Raw genomic sequence first — 22,637 nt, 5'->3', positions numbered from 1 at the left:
GATGTAGACATCAGACCATTAAAATTACTTCCACATGAAGATCAACAACTAGCCTTCTTAAGTGGTTTTTCCCCTGCTATTTTTGTAAGTACGTTTTGTACTTAAATTTCTAAGTATCAAGAAAATAATGTCACATATCTTCTTGTCATGTTGTACCAAACACACCATGGATTTGAACTAGGCTGAAGTTAAGAGATCTGTTTGTATTGCCTCCTTTGTAGATATGTCCCTTATTTGTTACCAGGGGTTTTCTTTTCACTGAATCATTTTCTGATACATATGTTGGAAATCTATTTATCTGAATTAATCAGAGCATAGAAGAGAGCAGGACCATTCCCTAGATTTGCATAGTGTAACTTCCTTTTTCATTTAGCACAGATTTAAAGTTAAAACAGAACTAGTGATTTTCAGGCTGAATATAATTGTAATTGATAAAATTAATCATATTACATTATATGATGATAAGTCTAGATTAAGAAAGCAATGCTAAGAAGTGACCAAATGCAAGCCGAAAATGTATTAAATTCCAAAAAAGAAAAATTCTGAAAGATGAAATATTCTTTCTACGTTCAGTATTTTATATTCTTCAACTGCGCACTTGTCCTTTGCATGCATACAATGAAAGGATGTTAGGTAGAAGAATGAAAAAATGTATTGTTCATACAGAACAATAAACTTTCAGATAAAAGCAGTGGCTGCAAGTCCAGGAAGGCTTGAAGGTTTTGTTTTTTCTTCATCATACTTTTCTGTGATTCATTCTCTATACTGAGGCTTTGAAAATACTAAAGCATAGTATAATGCTTACATTCTTCTACTGCAAGTATTTAGTAGAGCTGTATTGATTTCATGTCACTTTAAGCAACACAGAAGAAAATTGAACCGGGGGATTGTGACTGCATGCTTTGGAATTAGTCCTGTAAGTTACGAATTACAACTTCCCCTTTGGAAACATGAATCAGTAAGAGGAAAATTATTCTTTGTGTGTGCTTTTTTTCATGATTAAATTAGTTCATGATGAAACCCCATCCTGCAGCACAGTTTGTTACACAATGCATGTGATCTTTTAATTTTTTTTCAGGCAGTTAGTTATGCTGATTTCTCTTAGGAGATGACATGGGTGCATTCATTTGCAAGCGAATCTGAAGTTGGTCTGCAGAACTCAGTGTTCTTACATATGTCTCTCCATTCCTCTCCTCCCTTTATAGCAGTCTTGGCCATGGCAGTAGCTTATTAACTTAAACAGCTGCTCTACTTGTAGTGTGTCCTCAAAGTGAAAAAAACCCCTATTCTTCCTCCCCTCAGAAGGAACACTTTGCACTTTCCTGATGTTCTAAACTGATATGTTGTTAATGATTCCTATGTTATTTCCTCTAATTTATTTTGGCCTTTCCCACTAAGATATAATATTTTTCTCTAGATGCTTTAAGATGCTATCAGAGAGTATGTATTTCTAAAGAACCAAGTGCAGAAACGATAGTTGATTCCAATCTGGATGATGACTTTGGGCTCCTGATGATCCCTCATGTGAAATTAATTAGTTGTGTGTTTGTCAATTTCATCTTAATTTTATCTAAAAATTTAAAGGGATTTTTAGAGTTAGAGATTACTAGGACTCAATAGATATGTCATGTTTGCTCATATTAAGTTATTTTCAACTTTTGGATGAGTGCCAATTCTCCAAAAGGTTTTAACATTAGCATTAGCTGTGAGTCTGGGAAAAAAAAGTCTTAGCAGAGTTCTATTTGTATTAATAGTAATCCAAGCTGATAGTAGATGCAGACAGCTAAAGCCTCTTAGGCTGGACACAGTAATTCTGATGTTGTAGCAAACCTTGGTATACATCGAGTGCATAATTAAGAGAGATGATATTCTGGTTGAAGGCCACTTGTGAGATGTATTAATGAGCAGAACACCTTGTCATTCAGAACAATAGTGGATATTCTGATCTCTGTTGCCAAAGAAGAAAAATCATGTCTGAGAAGAAAACCTTACATAACAGGTCAAAACTCAACTGTGGTCCTCTCCTTTTCCTTCATCTCCTATCTCCAGAGGGGCTACTGACTTTCCTGGGGTGCTGTGAAGTTTCACTTTCATGTGAAAAGGTAATTTGGTTCACTCTCAAATGAAAGTACATTTCAAATGAACCTGCTTGGCAGCAGTGTTGGGGGAGGGAAGCTATGAGGGGCATTTTGTTCCTTAAGTTCAGTCACCAGCATTTTTGGAGTGGCTAAGCTTCAGAGCAATGTTTCTTCCCATTCCCTCCAGCCCTAGTCTGCAGCTTTTAAAATGTGGCTGTAACGTTTTTTTAATTCTGAAAAGTATCTCGGAAGCAAAGGACTCACTGCCCAGTAAAGCAAAAGTAAACTGAAGTATGGTTGGCATTTAATGAAGGGGGGAAGGAAGGAGTCAGGGAATGAGGGAAGGGAAGGAAGGGAGGGAGGGAGGCGGAAAGGAAGGAAGAGAAGTAAAGAAAGGAAGATGGGGAGGGAGGAAGGGAAGGGAAATCCTTACATCTTTTAAAAGTGTGAAAGCTTGACGGTCTTTTCTTACAGTTAGTTTCTGCAGTTACCTAATGAGAATCTTTCAGGTCTTGATAACATGCCATGACAACAATTAAAACAAAATACACCCTTCAGTTCCCAACCAGGAAATTCCTCCAAAAATCTCAAACACAGTATTTTAGGGAAGAGTATAAGTGTATTAATGAATAAGCAATATGCAGAAATGTACCCAAAAGCCATATTTAAGGTATTTGGTCATGTTACTTCTGCACACCAAACTGTTTAGGACCTCCTTTTGTGAAATGATAGCATAAATCTTTCATAGCTACAAATCAATTTAGAGTCTGGACTAGGATGCTTGTTTTATAAAAAAAAAAATATTTTTCATTGTTGCTTTCAAACATACTAATATTGTTTTGTACTATTGGGTAGACAGCTTTGAGTTGATGAGAGAATAATTCCTGGAGCTGAGATATTTTTGCAGTTACAGAAGGAGCTATAGAATCTCACGAAATGCTGTTACTACCTCGCCGAAGTGCTGTGGAAGTAATCTCTGTGTTTACTTATTCCTTTTTATTTGGAAAGCTGTGTGTGAATTTCTGCGGTCAGCAAAGGTGGTGTTTGTTCTGACAAGAGCTGGACAAAAAGCCAGCCCAAGGAAGCAGAATATCCCTGTGCTGTGCAGCCAGGTCGTGCCCTAACAAGGTGAATGGCTTGTGTCTTGTTATGCTTTCCTGCTGCTTGTGGCAGGTGAGGGGAGATATGCTAGACAGGCCCATAAGGTGAGAGGAGCAGCAGTTATCTGTGGAAATCAAACAACAGACAGTGTTTACTGTCTGCTGGCTCCAGTCTTTCCTCCCTCACTGTTAAGTGGGAGTTAAAACCCACCTAACGATGGGGTCAGAATGATTTATGTAGTTGCTGTGGCATACCTTCTCTGCAAACAGAGAAGATCTTCTGCATCCTGGTGGGTTGGAGTGAGACGTGGGGACTTCTCTCCTGTGCCATAATGTGTCTGGAATCAGCTAGGTAGGCTGTGGCAAAATTAGATTTTTGCTATTTGGTGTGTTGTAAGGGTTCATGTTCCGAAACTCATCTGAGCTGGGAAGTGAATTTAGAGGACAAAATCTGGCAAGGGGAGTTGAGGTCACCCAACTCTGGTGGAGCAGGGAAGCAGCTTCCTGTACGTTATTTCCCCACTCACACTCATCCTTCCCCCTTAAAACCTTTAAAGAGGGGCAGAATCCCAGCAGAGCCTGCACTGAATTGCATGCGCCGATGGCAGGAACAATCAAGGAACACAGTATGGTTTCTATTGCTAGGTCGTGTTTCCAGGTGACAGTGAAGTTGCAGCCTAATTAAACCACAGTCCTTGTGTATCTATATGATTGGGACAACTGAGACTAGCTCTTGGTGTTATTCAAATGCTAGTATAATCTGACAGGTGCATTATGTCCATGCCTGAATCAAAGAATAGTAAAGGAAAATATCAAACTACCAAAGAACAGGAGTTGAAACCACGAGGAAGTATTTCAATTATTGTATTTTGGACTTTGTGAGTGATTAAAGAACATAAGGACTCTGAATATGTATCAAAACCCTAAATAATTCTCATTTCCAAATAATTTTTTTTGTGAAATATATAGTGAAAGTAAGGAAAAAAAATGTGGTAGTTTTAAAAGTTTTATTTGGGGATTATCTAAGCTAAAATTGATTTGTTAATTATAAACTTGGTGACTTATTAAATCATGTTAAGTAAAGAAAAATATGAATTTAAGTTGCTTTTAGCTGTAGGGTTGCCTTCACTCTGCACGTTATTTAGCCTCCTGCTACATTTTACGAGAATAATTTGTATATTTGTTATTTAACTGTAGCAACTATGAAAACTCAGGTATATTTCCAGTGGTACTGTTTGCATTATAATACTCATGAAATAATGATTTTAAAACCTCTTACTAGTTCCTGCTTTTCAAAATACTACATCTGTGTTAATAGTTGTATTTTACTAAATTTTCCTTTGGTTATCTGAAGTGGACTACTTCAAGTCTGGAATGGGTGCTTGTGAAAAGTATGGCAAGACTGTACCTTATACACATTCTTCTAAATGTCCCAGAATTAATTGTAGTATCTGAATTCATTTTAGCTGTACTAGTGCTATAAGTTTTTGTTGACATTCTTTGGTATCGTAATCAAACTACACAGTATAGTTTCATGCATGTGTGTAAAAATCATGTAACAGACTGAGTAAAATTGTGTGGGTAATCTCAGATTCACTTAAAATTAATATGCCATTTAAGTAATATGCAAACTACTGAACTAATGTCAAGCAGTGTACACTAATAATTGATCCCCTACTTTATTAGTTGCTTTCATAATGACATTTTAACAGTTAGAACTGTAAATAAATACTTTTTCATTGTGTTTCTTTTTCTTCAACAGGATACCAAGGTATAGGAAAAAATGTCAAACTGTTGTGAAGACATGTAAGTTCTGTAAAATTTTTACATTGATGAAATGCTGAAGGAGTTGCTGGTTTTTTTAAACAGGCGTGAGAGAGTAAAGGAACTGAAGGCACTTTGTTAAGGTGATTTTGCATGGTACTGTGCCTTATACTTCCTATCTTTAGCAGGCAGCTCACTACTCTTTTAGTATGGTTGTACACAAAGTAACCTCTCTACCCAAACCTAGTGGAAACTATATTTTCTTTCAAAGTACAGATCAAAATATACTTTCTGCTGTGTTTTGACATAACAATTCATTGATTCTGAGGTCTCCTCTGCTTCAGAAGTTGCTTTTTGTTTCATTGATGACCCAGATAGTTTCTGTTCTCCAAAGTTAAGTCTCAGCTGTGTGCTGTAATGAAAGTTGTATTTGTGATGCTGAGGCACAATTCATCAGAGTCCAGAAAGGATCCCCAGCCAACCTACATTGTTCTAGCTGACTGAAGTGCACCGTGGGCATGCTGTCTTTCACTAATAATGCTGTCTTCCTGTAGATCGAGGCCCCGAAAGCCATGGCAGCAGACCTTCTCAGAAGTTTTTGGCACTCACTGGGAAGATCCTGTGGTTTATTCCTTTCAGGCAGAGGCAACCACTGCGAGTTCCCTACCACTTTGCCAATCATGTCTAAACAGATGGATAGTGGGCACAGAGGGTCCTCCATGCTGGAAGTGCAGTTACAGGTTTATGATAATAGGACTATGACAGTCTTCAAGTCAATTAAAATCCAGTTGTAGGCATCACAATGTGCCCCAGGCATTATTTTAGTTGTGGTGTTGATTTGTTCTGAGATTAATGCAAATTGATTGTTAACTTTATGCATATTTATTTCAGATTAGCTTTCCAAGAGATTTCTTTTGGTTTTGAGATTAATACCAAAAGCAAATGACTGAAATGCACTCTTCCTCTATTTGTTTGGTACTGTCCTTTTTTTTTTAACCTTTTTTTTTTTTTTTTTTTTTGGTAGGAAGCACTGAAGTTTAATTATGGTTAGATTTCTACTCCAAGTGTCTTATTCTGCCTTGAATTTTTTTTAGTGTTTTATCATCAGGTCTGTCTAGATAATGTCTTTTTTTTCTGCATGCGTTGAACTGATACTTCCAGTTATTTATAATATGCAATAGTAATCCTGCAGCACCGCACATAAAAGGCAACATTTAAAACTGAGGCAGACTACTTCCTAAACCTTTCTCAGAGAGGTTTTTGATTTTATAATACACATAAATGTGTATGTTTATATAGAGAAGTCTCTACATCTTACAGTGACCTTCGGCTAGATATGATCTTACTGAAATTATTCATGTCTCTATGTCAACAAGCAGGATTAATATTCCAGGGTAAACTGTCCAAATGAGAAGCGTGTTTTCCTATCTCCTGAGATTTCCTTGCAGTAATTCAACAAAGAAGTTGCATAGTGCAAATACTGGAATGCTTACTTTTTAAAAATGCAGATGTAGTTAGTTAGCATAATGTACCATAAAAAAGAGTTATATTGTCAATAAAGTTATAAATTTTGTATTTCTTTAGTCATGATTAGCTGGAAGTCTGGGTGTTTGTATATTGGAAATACAAATATTTAAAATATTTATACATAAATATAGATTGTACTAACGTGTTCAGTGAAATATATTAACTCATTTAATTGGGTATTGTGTTGATGTAGATAAACTTGTTGTTCCTTTAAGTATGGAAGTAGTTAACCAAGAAGGCATATCTTTCATATCTGGTAAATGACAATTGCCAAAGTACTGGTTCGGCCTTCTGTATCTAGAAAATTATGTAACTTATTTTAGCCCTCTGTACTCTGTACAAATATCACATGGATGATTGTGGAAGTACTGTGAATTTCTTCTAGAAATTCAGTGGTTTAGTTTATGCTGCTTATGATGTTTTTTGCGTAGTCTAACAGGACTATGTTCCACCTTAAATGGCAGCCTGCAATCTGGACACAATAAAAGATACAAAATCAGGATTTAATATATGTAGGTTGTGTAGGAAGTAATACTTTATTTGTGAACAGTTCATCCAAAAATGAAGGGCAAGACTTGTCACGAGTGGTGTTTGTAACAGATTTTAAAGAGTCGTTTGTAATCCAGTTTCTGTCTATGTTAGAGTCCCTTATCTGAATTAACAGCGTTTGATGATCCCCAATGGCAGTTCCAAAGGGTGCATCTTAAAAATCACTTGAATTTTAAACTTTTGTAGACTTTTAACCATTTGATTCCAACTTTACTTTTCCTCTCTTTTTAAAAATAGGTGGATTGTTTTATTGTTTTAAATTTGAAGCCTAATATTCAACCATTTTTTTCATGCCAGTTTTAGTGAGCCTAGACTTCGTTAAGGTGGTATTGGCCGCAATATTTAACAAAAAACTGGGACAGTGCTGGAAATGAAAAAGAATGTGGATAGTCATAATAAAGTCATGGCTGTATTCTCTCCCCTCCCCCTCCCCCCCCTTTTTTCTCTTTTTTAAAGCAATGCCACTATTATAGTCTCTGGCATATACAGGGGAATAATAGCAGTTTCATTTTCCATGCCAATATTTAAATGTTCCATGAGTGAAACACAGAAGCTTTTTAGAAGATTTTTCGTGCTAATCAGTTATCGTAGTTAGGAGATTTTACTGTTCTGAACCTTATTCTGAAAGAGGATCACGAATTTAACTATTTTTTTTTTTACATTTACCGGGGGGGGGGCATATAATTGTTTCCTGGCGTTACTGTATTACCGAAACAGTGCCTGGAGCACCAAACCTGTCGCGCAGAGCGCGCCCGACGGCGGGAGCCTCGGTGGTAAACAGAGCGCTTCGTTGTGTGCCCGGTGCGCAGCCGAGCCGCGGGGCAGTGCAGTTCCGCGGGCTCCGTGGGGGATGGAGGATCCGGGAGCAGCCCGTGTCCCAGGGGCCGGGCACGAGCACGCGCCCCCTGTCGCCAGTTGCCCGTCGCGACAGCGGCGATGCGCGGGCCGCGAGGGGCGAGGGGCCGCTCCCCGGGAGCCGAGCAGGAGCCCTGTCCATGAAACCTTGCCCGATTCCCCAAACGAATTCTCGAACGAAAGTGTTGTTTTCGCAGATTCGCGACGTTCAAATGTTTCTGTATTGGAAGTTTTCTTTTTTTTTTCTTTTTTTTCTTTTTTTATAAATCTGCTTTTCTTAGCCTCCTATCCATCACAACATTAGGAATCAATATGTAATATGATTAAGGCTGCTATGTCATTTCTGCCCTTTTCTAGGTATTTAGAGAACAGAAAGGAGAATTTGGAGAATCTTCCATGTTTTAGGAGGTACTGAACTGTATTCTTGAATGAGAGGCCTCTAAGAGGGTAAAATGAATAATTTTTTATTTTTTTTACATTTGACTGAATGACCATATCATGTTATAGTTTATCAGAGTAATGTTTCTGAAACTGATTCTCAGAAGAGTTTGTTCCATCAGAAAAAGATCAGCTGGCTTTTATGATCTAATTTGAAATTCTTGAATCCATTGAACCTTTCCTTTGAAATCCACTTCTTTCCCTCCAGGTCTCCTTTATGATTTTTTGTTTTAGTAGAAACTGCATTCTTAGTACTGATTAATGTTTGTCATTGTTAGGCATTTAAAAAAAACTTATGGACAATGTTACTGAATTTCATCCTAATATAATATCAGAACAACACATGCTTCATTGAGCACAGTGGATATTAGCTTCTGACTTGGCAATGTTTGATTTCCTGAGAGGCACAAAGAGAAGTTGAAGAACAAATTAAAAAGCCCCTGGAAACAATTTGAGAGCAGCTAGTTTATTTGCTGTGTGGGTAGCTCCTGGTAGGACCCAAAAAATGCTACCTACCTATCTTCTCGTAATATTCAGGGATTTGAGATTTCATTTGAAAATCCCCATGTCTATAATAAAAGATAATGCATTAAATAATGTCTATGAACCTGTCCTCAGATGTACTGCTTGAAGTAGAGGGTTCCATCTCACAGCTGCTGGAGTAGTTCAGATACACAGTCATTTTCAGTCTTGAGGAGAAGGAACTAAGAACCAATTTTTAGGATGGAGTTTAAGCTAGGCAGCTTACTCCTTGTTATGCATCTAGAGGGGGCAGACATGACCAGAAGATTCATAAAAGCACAGAGAAAATGGAGGTGGGCCAAAAGTGTTGTTTTGATTTGATATCAAAGTTACCAGTTGAAGTCATTGCAAAGAGCAGGAGTTTCTGTCATACATTTGAGGATGCTATCAATTATATGGGTTACTTAACTTGGCTATGTTCCACTTTTGCACTCAATTTCACTGCAGTTCACTGGTAGGAGGCCAACATAGCTTCATTGAAGCAACACAAATACAATTGACTGTTGGCAATTTTCTCAATATCCCAACTGAAAATATCACTGCATTCCTTATTTTTTATATTTTTTTTTTGTTTTAAATGTAGGGTGTGGTCTTGATCTTTCTGGACAAAGATTGGTGCTTATTCTACATATATTCCCATCAATAATACTGAATTAGCACTTCTAAACTATTCCTAAAATAAAATCTAAGTGCCCTTTCTGAATAAGAGCTGCATGAAACAATGCAGATCTTAACTAGTGCCACCTAGTACTTCTCATTCTCTCTTGTACTTCTAAACTACAAGCACAAAAATTAATTTTTTCAGCATTGTGTATAAAAAATCACTTTTATTCATAGTCTTGTAACTGACTGAAAGTTAACTGTCAGAAGACAAGGGTACTGTTTCTGGTTTTTTTGCACTTCAGGAAACAGCTAGCTTAGTTTAACTGAAAAATCTCATATCTGGCATTAAAGTCTCTAGAGCAAGGTTTTGAATCTAATTAAGTGATCCGACTGATAAAAATAATCCTAACAGTTTGTATATACATAGTGCAAGCCTGGTGTACGCATTTCTCAGGGCCTGTCCCTTCTCAGTCAGACCATTTCCCTCTGAAAGGATTTTTCTTTATTGCCCCCAGTATAAATCACTGTTAGTCATACCTGATAGCCGTTGTGTAGCTGTCTGTTAGCTCTTACCTAGGCTGAATGAGTAGTGGGCACATGGTGTGCTGGTGTGCTTCTTGAAGTCCTGGTAGACCTCAGCTACTGCCTTCCAGCTGCATCAGGTTAGTCGTCAGGTACGAGGTAATACTTACTTGAGATTATGCCTTGTGGCCCATAGATCTCGTGCTTAGATTTTCTGCTGTGCTAACTAGTGCGAATCCTTGAAGGGCCTTTGAATTAGAGGTCCCAGACCTCCAGAAACTTTGCACTTTGTTTTAACCAGATGACTTAAGGCTCAAGTTGGCTTAATTTTCCTTCTCAGTAGTTGATGCTTGCCATTAATGACATGATGCATTTTTGTGTTTCACGGGGAAGGAATTAGGTTTAAAAATAACTTCTGTCAATGGCTCAGAGGCCGAACCTGTTGGTAGTGTCTCCAACAAATCAGGTGATAGTCACTTCTCATTCAGTTCCAGACCCTTGGTCCAAAGTATTTGCTATTTGACACTCAGTGTTTCCATAACATGTATATGTGGTAGGGAAGGTTCAAGGCAGTGCAAATTAGAATGTTTTCAAGAGCATTTCTTTGTCCTGGGAAGAATTCTACTTTTGAGCAATTTACAGTTACGACTTCTGTAAGACATCAGAGCTTTCTTGGTTGTATTTGAGTCTCATTACCCAGAGAAAATCACTCTTGTTGTTATTCATTTTCTACCTAAAAGTTACTACCTAAAAATGACTTCTTTCATTTCTCTGCTCACTTCCAATTTTGGTGGTCTTTTCCTCTCTTTCACTGAGCATACAGCAGCACAGCATAGTCCTACCTGCAGTTCTGTTTGTATCATCTTGGCCAGAATTGACAATGAGATAAAGTAGCCTAGGAAGCGTGTTGAGAGACTGAGTATTGGTTTGATTTAATAAAAAAAAAAAAAAATTTATATTCCAAATCCCTGGTTCCATTTGGGTTTGGGTTGAGAGCAAATCATCAGTTGCTAAGAGATCTGATAATTTTTATGGATTGTTTACACTGAAATATGCAGAGGGAAGTTGTCACACCATTTAATTGGTTTTGAAAAAGTACTGCCTTTTTTTTTTTCTGTAATAAATCACAGCTTGAGCTTTTGGTAACCTTCAGCATTATTTTGTGTAAAATTCAAGTTGTTATTATCTTTTATTGCCTGAGTCAGTATCTCCTAATCTAAGCCAATACATGCAACGCTGCAGTTCTGCCACAGGTACATTTAGCAGCAGGAGGTGCATGACTCTTGTGCCAAAAAGCAGCTTTTTAAAGCTGGTCCAGTTGTGAGTCTTGAATTCTCATATACTTGGAATTTTAAGAATAAATCGAATCTCCTATGCCTCAGTCTTTATTAATTTACATAACTGCTTTAAAATATGTTCTGAGCTGTTCTTCGGATATTCCTGTTAGTTTATTTTGATTCATTATTGTATGAACACATGGTTTATAAAACACCAAGTGGGATGTCATGTGTCATGGCTTAACCCCAGCCAACACCTAAGCACCATTTAGCTGCCCACTCACTTCCCCCCCAAACAGGATGAGGGAGAGAATTGTAAAAGTGAGAAAACTCATGGATCAAGGTAAGGACAATCAGAAGGTTTTGATGGATAAGCAAAAGCTGTGTATACAAGCAGAGCAAACAAGGAATTAATTCACTACTTTCCATGGCAGGCAGGTGTTCAGCCATCTCCAGAAAGCAGGGCTCCAGCACACATGACAGGGACTTGGGAAGGCAAACGCCTTCCTCCTTGCCCTGCTCTGTATGCTGAGCATGACACCATGTGGTATGGAATATCTCTGGGGTCAGTTGGGGTCAGCTGTCCCAGCCATGTCCCCTCCCAACTCCTTGTGTCCCCCCAGCCTCCTCAATGGTGGGGTTTGTGTAAGGAGCAGAGAGGCCTTGATGCTAAGTGCTGCTTAGCAGTAAGGAAAACATCCCTTTGTTATCAACACTGTTTTCCAGCACAAATCCAAAACACAGCCCCTTATTAGCTACTCTGAAGACCATTAACCCTACCCCGGCCAAGACCAGCACATAATGACAAACCACATTGTCATTCACATTTAGAAAAATTCAGGATAATTCAGGATTCACATTATCATGTTTGGTTGATGAGAAGCTCAAAATGACCTGATAAACCTGCACTTGCAGCCCAGGAAACCAGCTTCATCCTGGGCTACATCAAAGTGTGGCCAACAGGCTGAGGGAGTGATTTTACCCTGCTAATAGTTTTGAATCTAATTCTAATTAGGCAAAGTATTAGGACCTCAAAACTGTCTGTGTGATGGTGAATGATGCTAGGAATTGCTTTTGGGAAGAGTCCATAAATACAGTGTCCATACTAAATACAGTGTCCATACTTAGGTGACATGCTGCATGACTGGATACTTCAGAAAGTGTTCTTCAAAAGATTTTTGTACCACTTTCTCAGCCACTGAGCTTTTAAAATTCAAGAGGTGTTTGAAATAATTGTATCTGGGGGCTGCATTAGACGTGGACTTAGTTTTGGCTGAAATTGTGCAGTGGCATCTCATGTCTTGTCCAGACTATGGTGTGGAGTGATTAAAAACCAGTTGTTGCAGCAAGAGTCATCTAAGTATCACCTGTATAACTGTAAGAATAGCTTATATTACAGTAGAACATGTACTTTTCAGTTAGAAAAATAGGAAACATTAAAATTTATGTGTATTTATTTATTCACATTCCAAGACTGATATCTGTAGATCACAGTGTAGCCTATAGATAGACAATTATCACTCTATCTACTTAACAAATAGCAAAATAATACTGATTTTGTAAATTAGCATTCTGAATTTTGTAGCTCTCACATGGGCATGTGATTGAGTTTTACTGATTTGTGATAGTTTGATTTTGACTGTTTTCAAATAATGCTGAATAATGTTCATACTGGAGTTGTTGAAAATTACAAGGTCTAACACTGCTTATATCTGAATGGGTAATGTATGAGGTGAATGGTTGAATAATATCAAAACAGGGAAGCTTACTCTGGTATTCTTTTCATGAAATCTGAAAGTGTAACAGTATATCCAGCTGATAAGCAGTGTATTGTTTTTTATTCATCTTTGTTTACAATTTCTGTGGGTTTTTTAAAAATTATTTAAGTTATAGATTATTTTTTCATTCCTATTGAGAATTCTTTCATCTCGCATTTTTTGGAAATCTTATTTTTAAATAAAAAAATAAAAGCTTCTTTTCTCCTCTGGATTCATTTATATTGGTTTAAAGTTGTGTAAATAGTTGGCTAATATTTTTCCAGTCTGTTTTTACATTTTCCTAATTCTGTTATAAATTACTCTCATTGCTGAATATTTGTTTTTGTTACAAGAGAATAGGCTATAATCCCAAATGATTGTTTTGAAAAACTGAACTGGGAAAAATTACTGAATAGTTAATGAAGTACTTATTATCTGAGCTCTTGTTTACTTTTAAGAAAAAAGTTGAATGTTGGTGGAAGCGTTGGAAACTTTCTCCACTGAGATTAGTATACCAAATAGTGTTGGTGTAACAACACTAGTTATAGTATTGGTTACTGTTACAGTCTACCTAATCACAGTTGTCTGTAACTCCAAGCAGAGTAGGAACCTCTGATGTAGGTATAAACTAAAGTTTTATAAATTGCCATTTTTCAAATTACAAAAGCGGAATTGTTGGGTTTTTTTAATCTTTGCCTTTTTTTGTAAATTTTTTATACGATGTATTAGATAATTCATCTTTGGAACAGCTTTTGAGAGAGCTAAGTGAATCTGAACCAGCAGGTCTCCTGTTTGTGTACATGTGAATTTATGTCAGATTTTGATGCAGAGAAGTTTCAAACATTTTATTTCAAATGGGATACTGGCTTTAAACATGCAAAAAGAGTGCAATAGTGGCCACAGAAAAAAGTATTAGAGGGAAATAAAAGCTGCTCAGTATGGTGTGAGCAGTAATCTCAGCTTTAGAAGAACTAAGGGAAGATCCTAGATGCCGGGGAAGATTCACTGCAAGACTAGTGAACCAAAGAAAAAACAGTGATTATGCCTGCAAGGAAATGATTAAAATACCTGAACTCTGTCACTTCATGAGTAGGGTCACAAAACTAAATGACGATGGTTTGGCCACAGACGTGTGTCTTCTGTTCCAACCCAAGAACCAGATTCTTCAAATAACAAAATAAAAATCACTTCCATACTGATCCTTCCACAATAGCATAAAACGAGCCTTTAAATTCTTTGTTCTGTGTGTATTCCAGAAAAGGCTGTTTTTACCTTCTGCAATAATTTCAGTTTCTCATGTCTGAAATTTCAATGGGCCTCTTTTCCCCATATAATAATTTCAAATCTGGTTATCTCTGCTATGACATTTATTTAGTTTAGTATTTAGATACTTAGTAATTAGACACAACTGACTTGTGAGAGTGCATGCCATCTTTCTGATGTGTGGGAACAGAGATGTATTCCCACTTGCCCATGAAAGTAATTTTAATATATACACTCCAGTATTTTGAGTGCCTAAAGCTCCTGGAAGTGTTTCTTGATGTGTTTTATCATTATATAAACTAAATGAAACAGTACTTTGAGTCTACAAATACATTTTAAGAGGCAGCTAGATAGTACAGATGAACAAATGCTTGCAGACACTCCTGTAGGCAGACCAATTACCTGTATGAGCTGCAGTTATACTAGTGTGGAAGGGCAGTTAGAGGGAAAATTGGACTCTGTAGACATCCAGCTGAGTAAACAGGCTTGAGGAAGAATGGCAGACAGTCTGAGTAAAATACAGCTAAGCTAAACTGATAAAAAAACTCAGGTCAGAATTTGTATCAGTTACAGCACACTCTTTTTATGTCTTCTAGTTTCACAATATTTTTCTCATTAGACTTCCCATTTCAAAAACATTCTTTTTGCCAAAGGATTAGTTTAAGAACTAATAGCACATGCAGCTTTGTATGCAGTAAGCCATAAAACTGCATTTCAGTGGCACAGAGATGAACATAACTGGATATGAATAGAATTCAGAACTGCTGAGGAATAACAACGCTATCAAGCCTGAGTAGCCATTTATTCCCAAATATGACGTGATCTTACTGGTTAGGATATGCTCACAACCTCAGTTTTATACGATGAAGCTAGGGCTTTTCTATAGCTGTGGCCAAAATCCCTTAAAATCTGCAGTCTGTTGGCTGCCATGTAGGTGATGAGCTCTTCTTTCTTTGTAAATATAAAGTGTAAGAAGGGTAAGTGCAGACAATGCAGTAATTTGAACCCTATAAAGGTGGAATTGATAATTTTTTTTTGCTAATGGATGCTAACTCACTGAGTTAGACTGCAGGTCTGGGACTCAGAAGATCTGAGTTCTCTGTGTGACCTCTGATTCTTTTGGCAACACCTGGGTTTCTGAAGTGGAAGTTGTGTAAATCTGCAGGGCCAAAGGTGTATTATCCAGGTCACAGAAACATGGATAATCCAATTCAGAAGAAACAGCCATATCCCAGGTCAGATATGGAATTTGAGTTTCCTAACATCCAACAGTGCATAGGTGATTGGAATTTGAAGTACATGTTTTTCAGCTCATCCTGATAAACCTTTGGATACACCAATGACCAAGGAGAAAGATCATATAAGAAGCTGCATTTAGTTTCTACCTTTGAATTTGGATTAAGGATAACAGATGAGTATGCCATAGGTGATCACGTTGAGGTAAATTTATTTTGTTTTCAAATGTTGAAGTTTTATGCATATGCCTTTATTATAGAAACTACTTGTAGGGAAATTGAAAATACTTTTCTGCATCCAATTTGGCTCTTTTCTACACGGTTGCACATTCAGAGCATATTTCTAGAAAACCCCATACATGCAGCATGTGTATGGATGGGGAAAAATTCTGGTTATTTGTTACTAACATCTGGGACAGGAAATTTTAATTGTAAGTTTTTCACTCACCAGTAGTACAACATCTTCAGCATCATCAGCTGTTCAGCTTTATGTCAAGTGTTCTTAATCCTGGCACTGAAAAATCAGGATATGGTTTCCTTGTTCTTCTGCTTTAATACTCACAGAACAAATCAGCCAAGAGATTATTTTTTCTTAGACTAGTCAAATAATCTCATATCCTTATAATCAGTATTCTGAGAGAGGCAAATGCCTTTTCCACTGGTCCAAGTGCATTGGTTTGGGGTTTTTTTGGTGTTGGATTTGGTTTTGGTTTGGGGCTTTTTTTCTGTTTTCTTTGGGTGTTTTTGGGTTTTGTTGTTTGCTTTGTTTTGGGTTTGTTTGTTTGTTTGTTTGTTGTTTTCCTGCATCTTGATCAACCTTTGCAAGTAGATTTTTTGACCCGTGTAGTCTTCAGTAGATGAAGCTACAGCACTGCAGCCACAGCATACCAGGCAGAGGTGGGGCTACTGTGTGTCTCTGTGACCCTTCTTTCTTGCTTGCTTTTTGTATGAACAGAGAGATCTAGCACCATCCTCCATGCCTCAGAGGCATCTCCTTGTGAATTGGAGAGAAGGGCCTTGTAAAGTCAGGGAAATAAAAATTTGTTACCAAGCAGAGGAAGCAGTTAGAAATTATTTTACCTGTAAGAAGCTTGGGCGCTGGCCTGCTTCCCCAGGTGAGATACCTGAACATGAGTATCTCTTTTCTCTGACAGACTCTGTGTAAGCTTCTTTCAAGTCAAAAGCCTCAAGTGTTGTCACTTGAAACAAATGCATGATGTCAGGTGGAACTCAAGCACTCCCACTTTTTGTCATCTGCCAGTTAAACAGTGGCTTGGCCCATACCAAAAGACAAGCAAGAACTGATAACTGAAGGATTGTACAGTCCCTGCTAAAAGACTTGCTTTGTGGAAAGATTCACATAAAGTCTAAACTATAAAATGCTGATGTTCTACTGGGCACCTAAATGCCAAATTCCTACAAGATCAACTTAACACCTGTATAGCTTCTCAGAAAAAGATAAAGGGGAAGGATTGTGACTGTGTGAGCATCTTACACCTTTTCAATGAGAACTGGAAACTAATCAGGTGTCCAGCAGCATTGTGTCTGAGTACCTGCTGCATAAACACAGCTTTACTTGCAGTTCTCTGAGGTAAATGTATGACTGGACCTCAGTAAGTAAGTAGAAGATGCTGAACTGAACTGAGTAAGTAATTTTCAGGACCTGATTTATAACTGTTCAATGAAATCAGTATACTTGCAAACATCACATTTTATCCTGATCAGCTCAAGTTTTGAAGTATATACAATTGAACTATTTAATTTCAAAATGGCAGCTTAAATTGGGCTTTTTTACAAGAAAGTGTTTGGTTTTGAAGAACTTTTCAACAGAGTGTTTTTCATATTTTTGAATCAATGCCATGCCATTATCTTCATTTTCTCACTCAAAGTGACTTTCTGTTCAGTGTCAGTTTAGGGACACCTCTTCTGTTGGCATAGTGGTACTAAATGACATTTTGCCAGCCCACAGACCTCAAGTTGCCAAAAGCAATTACTTTCAAAAGGTCTGAAACCATGCTTGTGTTGTTTCAGTAAGCCTTTATCTTCACCATCACTGATACTCCCTGTCTGTTTATTAGTTTGTTCCTGGTGGTGTTTGTGGGGCATAAAAGTCAATTCTTAGTGCAGCAGTGTAGGTTTGTGATGTTAACAGAAGGCCACAATGAAAGACATTGAAACTGTTTTATATGAAAGCTATCTATCGGTAAAAGCAAATGATGTTTTGTCACTATATACTAGCATTTTTGGTGAAAAAAATCTCTTATTTGGTCTCATTATCCTTTCTTCTGTCATCAGTTCAGCTGTTTTTTATTCTGTTAAGCACAATTCCTTGGAGCTTCCCCATGGAATTGCTGAGTTATGAACGGGTGCATCTGGCTGGGACACACAGTGCACACTTCCCAAGTCTTCCTGTAAATTCCACACAGAACTCATTTTTCAAAAACTAGACATTTCAAGTCTGTCAAAGCTGCAGATACCAAAAAGAAGAAGATGGAGCACTGAAGGAATTGTTGAACTTCATCCGCCGTCACATCCAACTGATCAGATTTCTTACCTGCATGCCTTTGTCAGGCAAGCAAAAATTACTCCTTTTCTGAATCTATTAGCCAGCCAAATTGATATCCCTAGACTTCAAAGAGTCTTCTCATTAAATGTAGATGCTGTTTTCTGAAAAATTAACTCAAATGCAATTGAACAGAGATTAATGCTACATCTAAGATGTGTCACTCTCTAGATATCCTATTTAACTGCTTAGAAAAAAATTGTGAAAAATTAATTTCACAGTTGAAATTAATGTGTATGTACGGATGAGTATGAATACTTTGGCAGTTTTGGAGAAGTCTAAACAATATGCTTACAAGCAGATCTTGAATTAATCTGAAAAGCAGATAATACAGAATAGTATTTAGTTGAAACAGTTATCTCAACTGCATCTCTTTTGTTTGATAAAGTCAACAATGGCAAATTTTCTGATAGCAATTTGTGGCTGATTCTGATAAAGGAATTAGGAAAAAATTATGTCAATGGATGGAAGAGCAATCTGTTTTCTCATAAAAGATAGGCAGTAAACAACAATGTATTTCTTAAAAGGGGGTGGAGAGAAAGTATTATGTCTGCACCTAGGAGAGTACTGATGAGGTTCCTTATTAGTGTTAGGTCTAGAAAAGGTTTTGGTAAACGTACCTGAAATGCACTTAAGGTTATAATTCCTAAAGTTTATGAATATGGATCTGTATTGTATTACAGTGGTGTAGTTGTGTAGAAAACCAGTGTTATGTAACATGAGCTGTATTTATTTATCATGTAAAATGGATGGCAAATAAGCACTGTAAAATTAGCTTGTGAGGAGGACAGCAACTGTGGGTCTACTTGTTTAATGAGCTCTTTGCTGGATATGCTGTCTCTATCCAAATATCTTGTGCAGTTATTTCACAAAAGCCAATGGGCATTTGAAGGTAAGAATCTATACCATGAACTAAATATCTTTTGATTATTATTAGCCAGAGGAGTTGGCTAGGTGGTTGAAATTGATTAACTCAATATGCCTATTACATCCTTAGAATTTTAAGTGCTTAGATGAATTGATCTACATTATTATGAATTTCTTTTGGGAACAAGCTTTAAAAAATTGACACTCCTGAGACTCTGAACCATTTTCAGACAGATAATAATAATTTTCCCAGATATGAACTGAGCTAAGTTTACGCTTCTTTCCATTTACACAGGGCTTGCTGTTCTCTGTTATAGTTTGCTGTTTTGTGCTCACTGGGTATGGAAAGATGATGAACTGAAAGACTTGGGCTAGCTTCTTCTAGTGCTGCACCACTGAACTCCCTCTCCCTCTGCTTCTAATTCACCATGTTTGCTCTTTCCTGTAGGTGTGAGGTATCTCGTGTGACAGCAGAGGATTTGTCACTTTGTTGGACTTCATGGTCTGCCCACAATGCTAAACTTTATCTGTTAAAACTGGACAAAACAAAGATGCAGAAACACATGAATATGAAAAAAAAACAAACCCAAGCAACAAAGCAGGCCAAAACTCCTATCAAGTCAAAATAGTACCAGGCATTCAGCATATATGGATGGTATGGAAAGATGTCAGGGGTAAAATTAGAGGAAACTCAGATGTATATTCACATCCTAACAGAATTATAATGGTACAGAAATTATAGGATAAAATGCCTGCTACTCAGTGGATGAAATGCACTTGGCAGCTCCGCAGTGACTCCCCTTACAACAGTAAACACCTGCTAAGGGGGATGGAACAGGGGGTGGAGCACAGTGGAAACACTGTGGCCAGGTTCTAGAAATCCTTGCAGGGTGGGGGACTCAATGGTATTTTGCAGATGATAAACTGCATAGCACCTGTCACCCAAGGGAGATGGGAGACGTTGTCCTGCTGCTGAGCCAACAACTGTGGTGAAATCTGTCTGCTCAGATCAACTTCATTAAAGCTTAATTATAATATAGTGCACACCTCCATCCCAAAGTTACCCACCTCCAAGGTATGACCACCCCACACTGGGCATGTGCTCTGTATTTTCTTGACTTTATCTTTAAAAATGAAGCAAGAAAATTTTACAGCAATCAGTAACAAAGGTATTTATGACTCAAGTCACTCAAGCTCCATCTAAATATAAAGAAACAGCATAAAAGTAAGTTGAGAATGTGGGGAAAGTTAGGGAAGACTCCATTGTAACTGCTGGGATCAGACGATAGGCTGAACCTGTCTTCTCCTCCATAGGACACTATTGGGTAAGAACGATACTCTATGCACATTGAATACCTTTACTGGGGATTAAAGCTTGTCTGTGTATTGCTTTGAATATGTTTTTGCAGTCAGATACTATCACTGGGCAACCCTCGAACTTTAACCTGTCACAATTTTATATTAAAAGAGTGTTATTCTGTAAACTGTTATGTGAGTCCTTCATGGGTTCTGGCAGTCACTGGCAATGGGTAACTAACAAAGTGGAAGACCCACTGAGAAGTCATAAAGTGGGAAGACCTGCTGAGGGGTCTCTCTAATGCTGCTGCATTTCCCTGAGTAAGTCAGTCAAATCGCCCTCTGATTGGGCAGGACTGTTCATTGAGGGTTCCCATAACATGACACTGACCAACTGGTTGGGCACAAGGCTTTCCTGAGGCACTGACAGACAAATCAAACACTAAGAGTCAAGGAAATCTCCCCACGCTAAGGGTCAAGGAAATCTTCTGCTTCTCATGTGACAGATGGGTACCTAAATCACATGCTTGTACTTACAGGGTTACTGATAACTACTCAGTCCAGCTAGTGCTTTTGTTGGGAGAAGTCAACCCTCCCCTTTGGCATGAGGCAGGTATCTGCTGGAGGTCCAGTGATGTGGCACCAAAACTCCGTGCAAATATGTCTGCATTAACCCATGTCCCTCTGGCTTGCCTGCTGTGGGCTACAACCTGAGCAATAACCTTGAAGTTCTCGCCTGTTAGGACACTACCAACCTTCCAGAACTGAGCAGAAGGGAATGTTAAATAGATGATCATGATAGGTGCAGTCCTTCTAACAATTGGACAGACCCTCCAGCAGAAGAAGACCTGCTAAGAAATCGCGGGTCTTATGTCAACATCTTAAATCTACAGAGATTACTACTTTACCCCCCATGCAGGACTCATAGTGGTGATCCATTGGAGGACCAAAGAGAAATCAACCTTTTGCTAAGGAAGGCATATGATCAGTTCCTGACGAGCACAACCTCTGTGACTCACAGTACTGAACTACTGCTGAACAATGTTTAAAAGCCTCCTGTGCTTCCTGCCTTCCTACAGCTCAGAACTCATCCAGCTAGTGCATCAGCATTTCTCACAGAATGATACTGGGCCTGACTCATCCTGGTGCTGTGTGAAGTCAGAAGTCTTGCCTAGTGTCTGGAGGGGATTGTGATTACTATCAACACAAAATAAGGAGGATCCCTTTTGCTGGAAGAATGCTGTCAAAAAAAATTGATCAGTCTTGGGGAGTTAACAGGAAATAAAATTTTCTTCTAATCCTGGCCTATTATCCACCTTTTCTCACTTCTCTTGTGTAGTATAACCGGGTCAAATCAATTTTTCTACAATGCCAAACACTGCATACAGCTTCTCGCCTCTGTAGTTTTCTCCTTACAAGGAAAACGGGCTTTCAGACTGTGAACTGCAGGAGGATTTGAAAGACGATGAAAATGCTCATCATGGGAAAATCATTAACCATTACCCAAGCAGCCACGTGGAGTGAACATAACCACACATCGTACTCAGAGATAAGACATTAGCTACACTGATACACTTGGCTTATTCTCAGCAACACAGACACATGATGCCCCCAAAACCAAGGAGACTCCATTATCTGTGCCTCATGTCTTATAAGAAAACCCTTTTATGTCATTCCAGCAAAAACATTGAAATGAAATACATAAACTAATACAAATATTTTTTGAAGAAACAAGCTGGAACAGTGTCTTCCCTTTTCTTTGCCTTATGTTTCCTCAAGAATTTTGTTTGATCGAGTAAAACCAGTGGAGGCCATATTTTCTGCTCCAGCTGTGCTGCTCCTGCTGTGCCTTGTTTTGGTCAGCACTCAAACAAGGCACTTGCCACGCCCAGTCCTTCTGCCCTCAAAGAATTTACTGTCAGGGCCTGGAGCTGGTGTTCAATCACATGGAAAATCCCTGTCCCTTAGCCAGTCATCCATCACTTTCTTTCCATCCTAAGTATGATCTGCCAAGACAGTCTTTAGCTGAGGAGCAATAATCGCTAGTCCTGAGTCAACTCCCACGTCTCTTTACCCAAGAGTAGGTAGTCCTCACACCTAACCAGCTGATAGAAGGAAAGCAGACTACTCAACATATGTAGTGACTACAGATTCAGGGTCAGACCTGCTTGCTTTGGGCAGAATGGCCTTAGAAGCCCTGAGCAGGAGAAAGAAAATATAACGAAAGCCTCCTGAGTTGAGATAAGGACAGGGAGAGATCATTCACAGTTACTGTCATGGGCAAAACAGACCCAACTTGGGGAAATTAGTTGAATTTATTAACAATCAGAGGCAGGAGAGTGAGAAGCAAAACAAATCTCAAAGCCACCTTCCCCCCACTCCTCCCTTCTTCTCAAGCTTAATTTTATTGCTGATTTTCTA

General features: G+C 38.2%; 1 protein-coding gene across 5 annotated transcripts in view; it reads left to right on the top strand.

Annotated features, from left to right (window-relative positions):
- ZDHHC21 (zinc finger DHHC-type palmitoyltransferase 21) overlaps nt 1-19,505 on the top strand; it is a 50,911-nt gene extending 31,406 nt beyond the window's left edge. For 2 of the 5 annotated variants that reach the window (XM_032676494.1, XM_032676491.1), the window contains 2 exons: nt 4,941-4,984; nt 19,369-19,505. In XM_032676494.1, coding sequence (XP_032532385.1) covers nt 4,941-4,955 — 15 coding nt within the window. In that variant the 3' untranslated portion in view covers nt 4,956-4,984; nt 19,369-19,505. Of the gene's footprint in view, nt 1-4,940; nt 4,985-5,496; nt 8,030-15,565; nt 15,661-19,368 lie in introns of those variants that run through there. The other 3 variants (XM_032676493.1, XM_032676490.1, XM_032676492.1) reach the window with 2 other exon arrangements.
- The last annotated feature ends 3,132 nt before the right edge of the window (nt 19,506-22,637 follow it).

This window comes from Chiroxiphia lanceolata, chromosome Z (assembly GCF_009829145.1).
Source record: "Chiroxiphia lanceolata isolate bChiLan1 chromosome Z, bChiLan1.pri, whole genome shotgun sequence".
NCBI classification, from domain to species: domain Eukaryota; kingdom Metazoa; phylum Chordata; class Aves; order Passeriformes; family Pipridae; genus Chiroxiphia; species Chiroxiphia lanceolata.
This window is presented reverse-complemented; position numbering and strand designations above follow the sequence as displayed.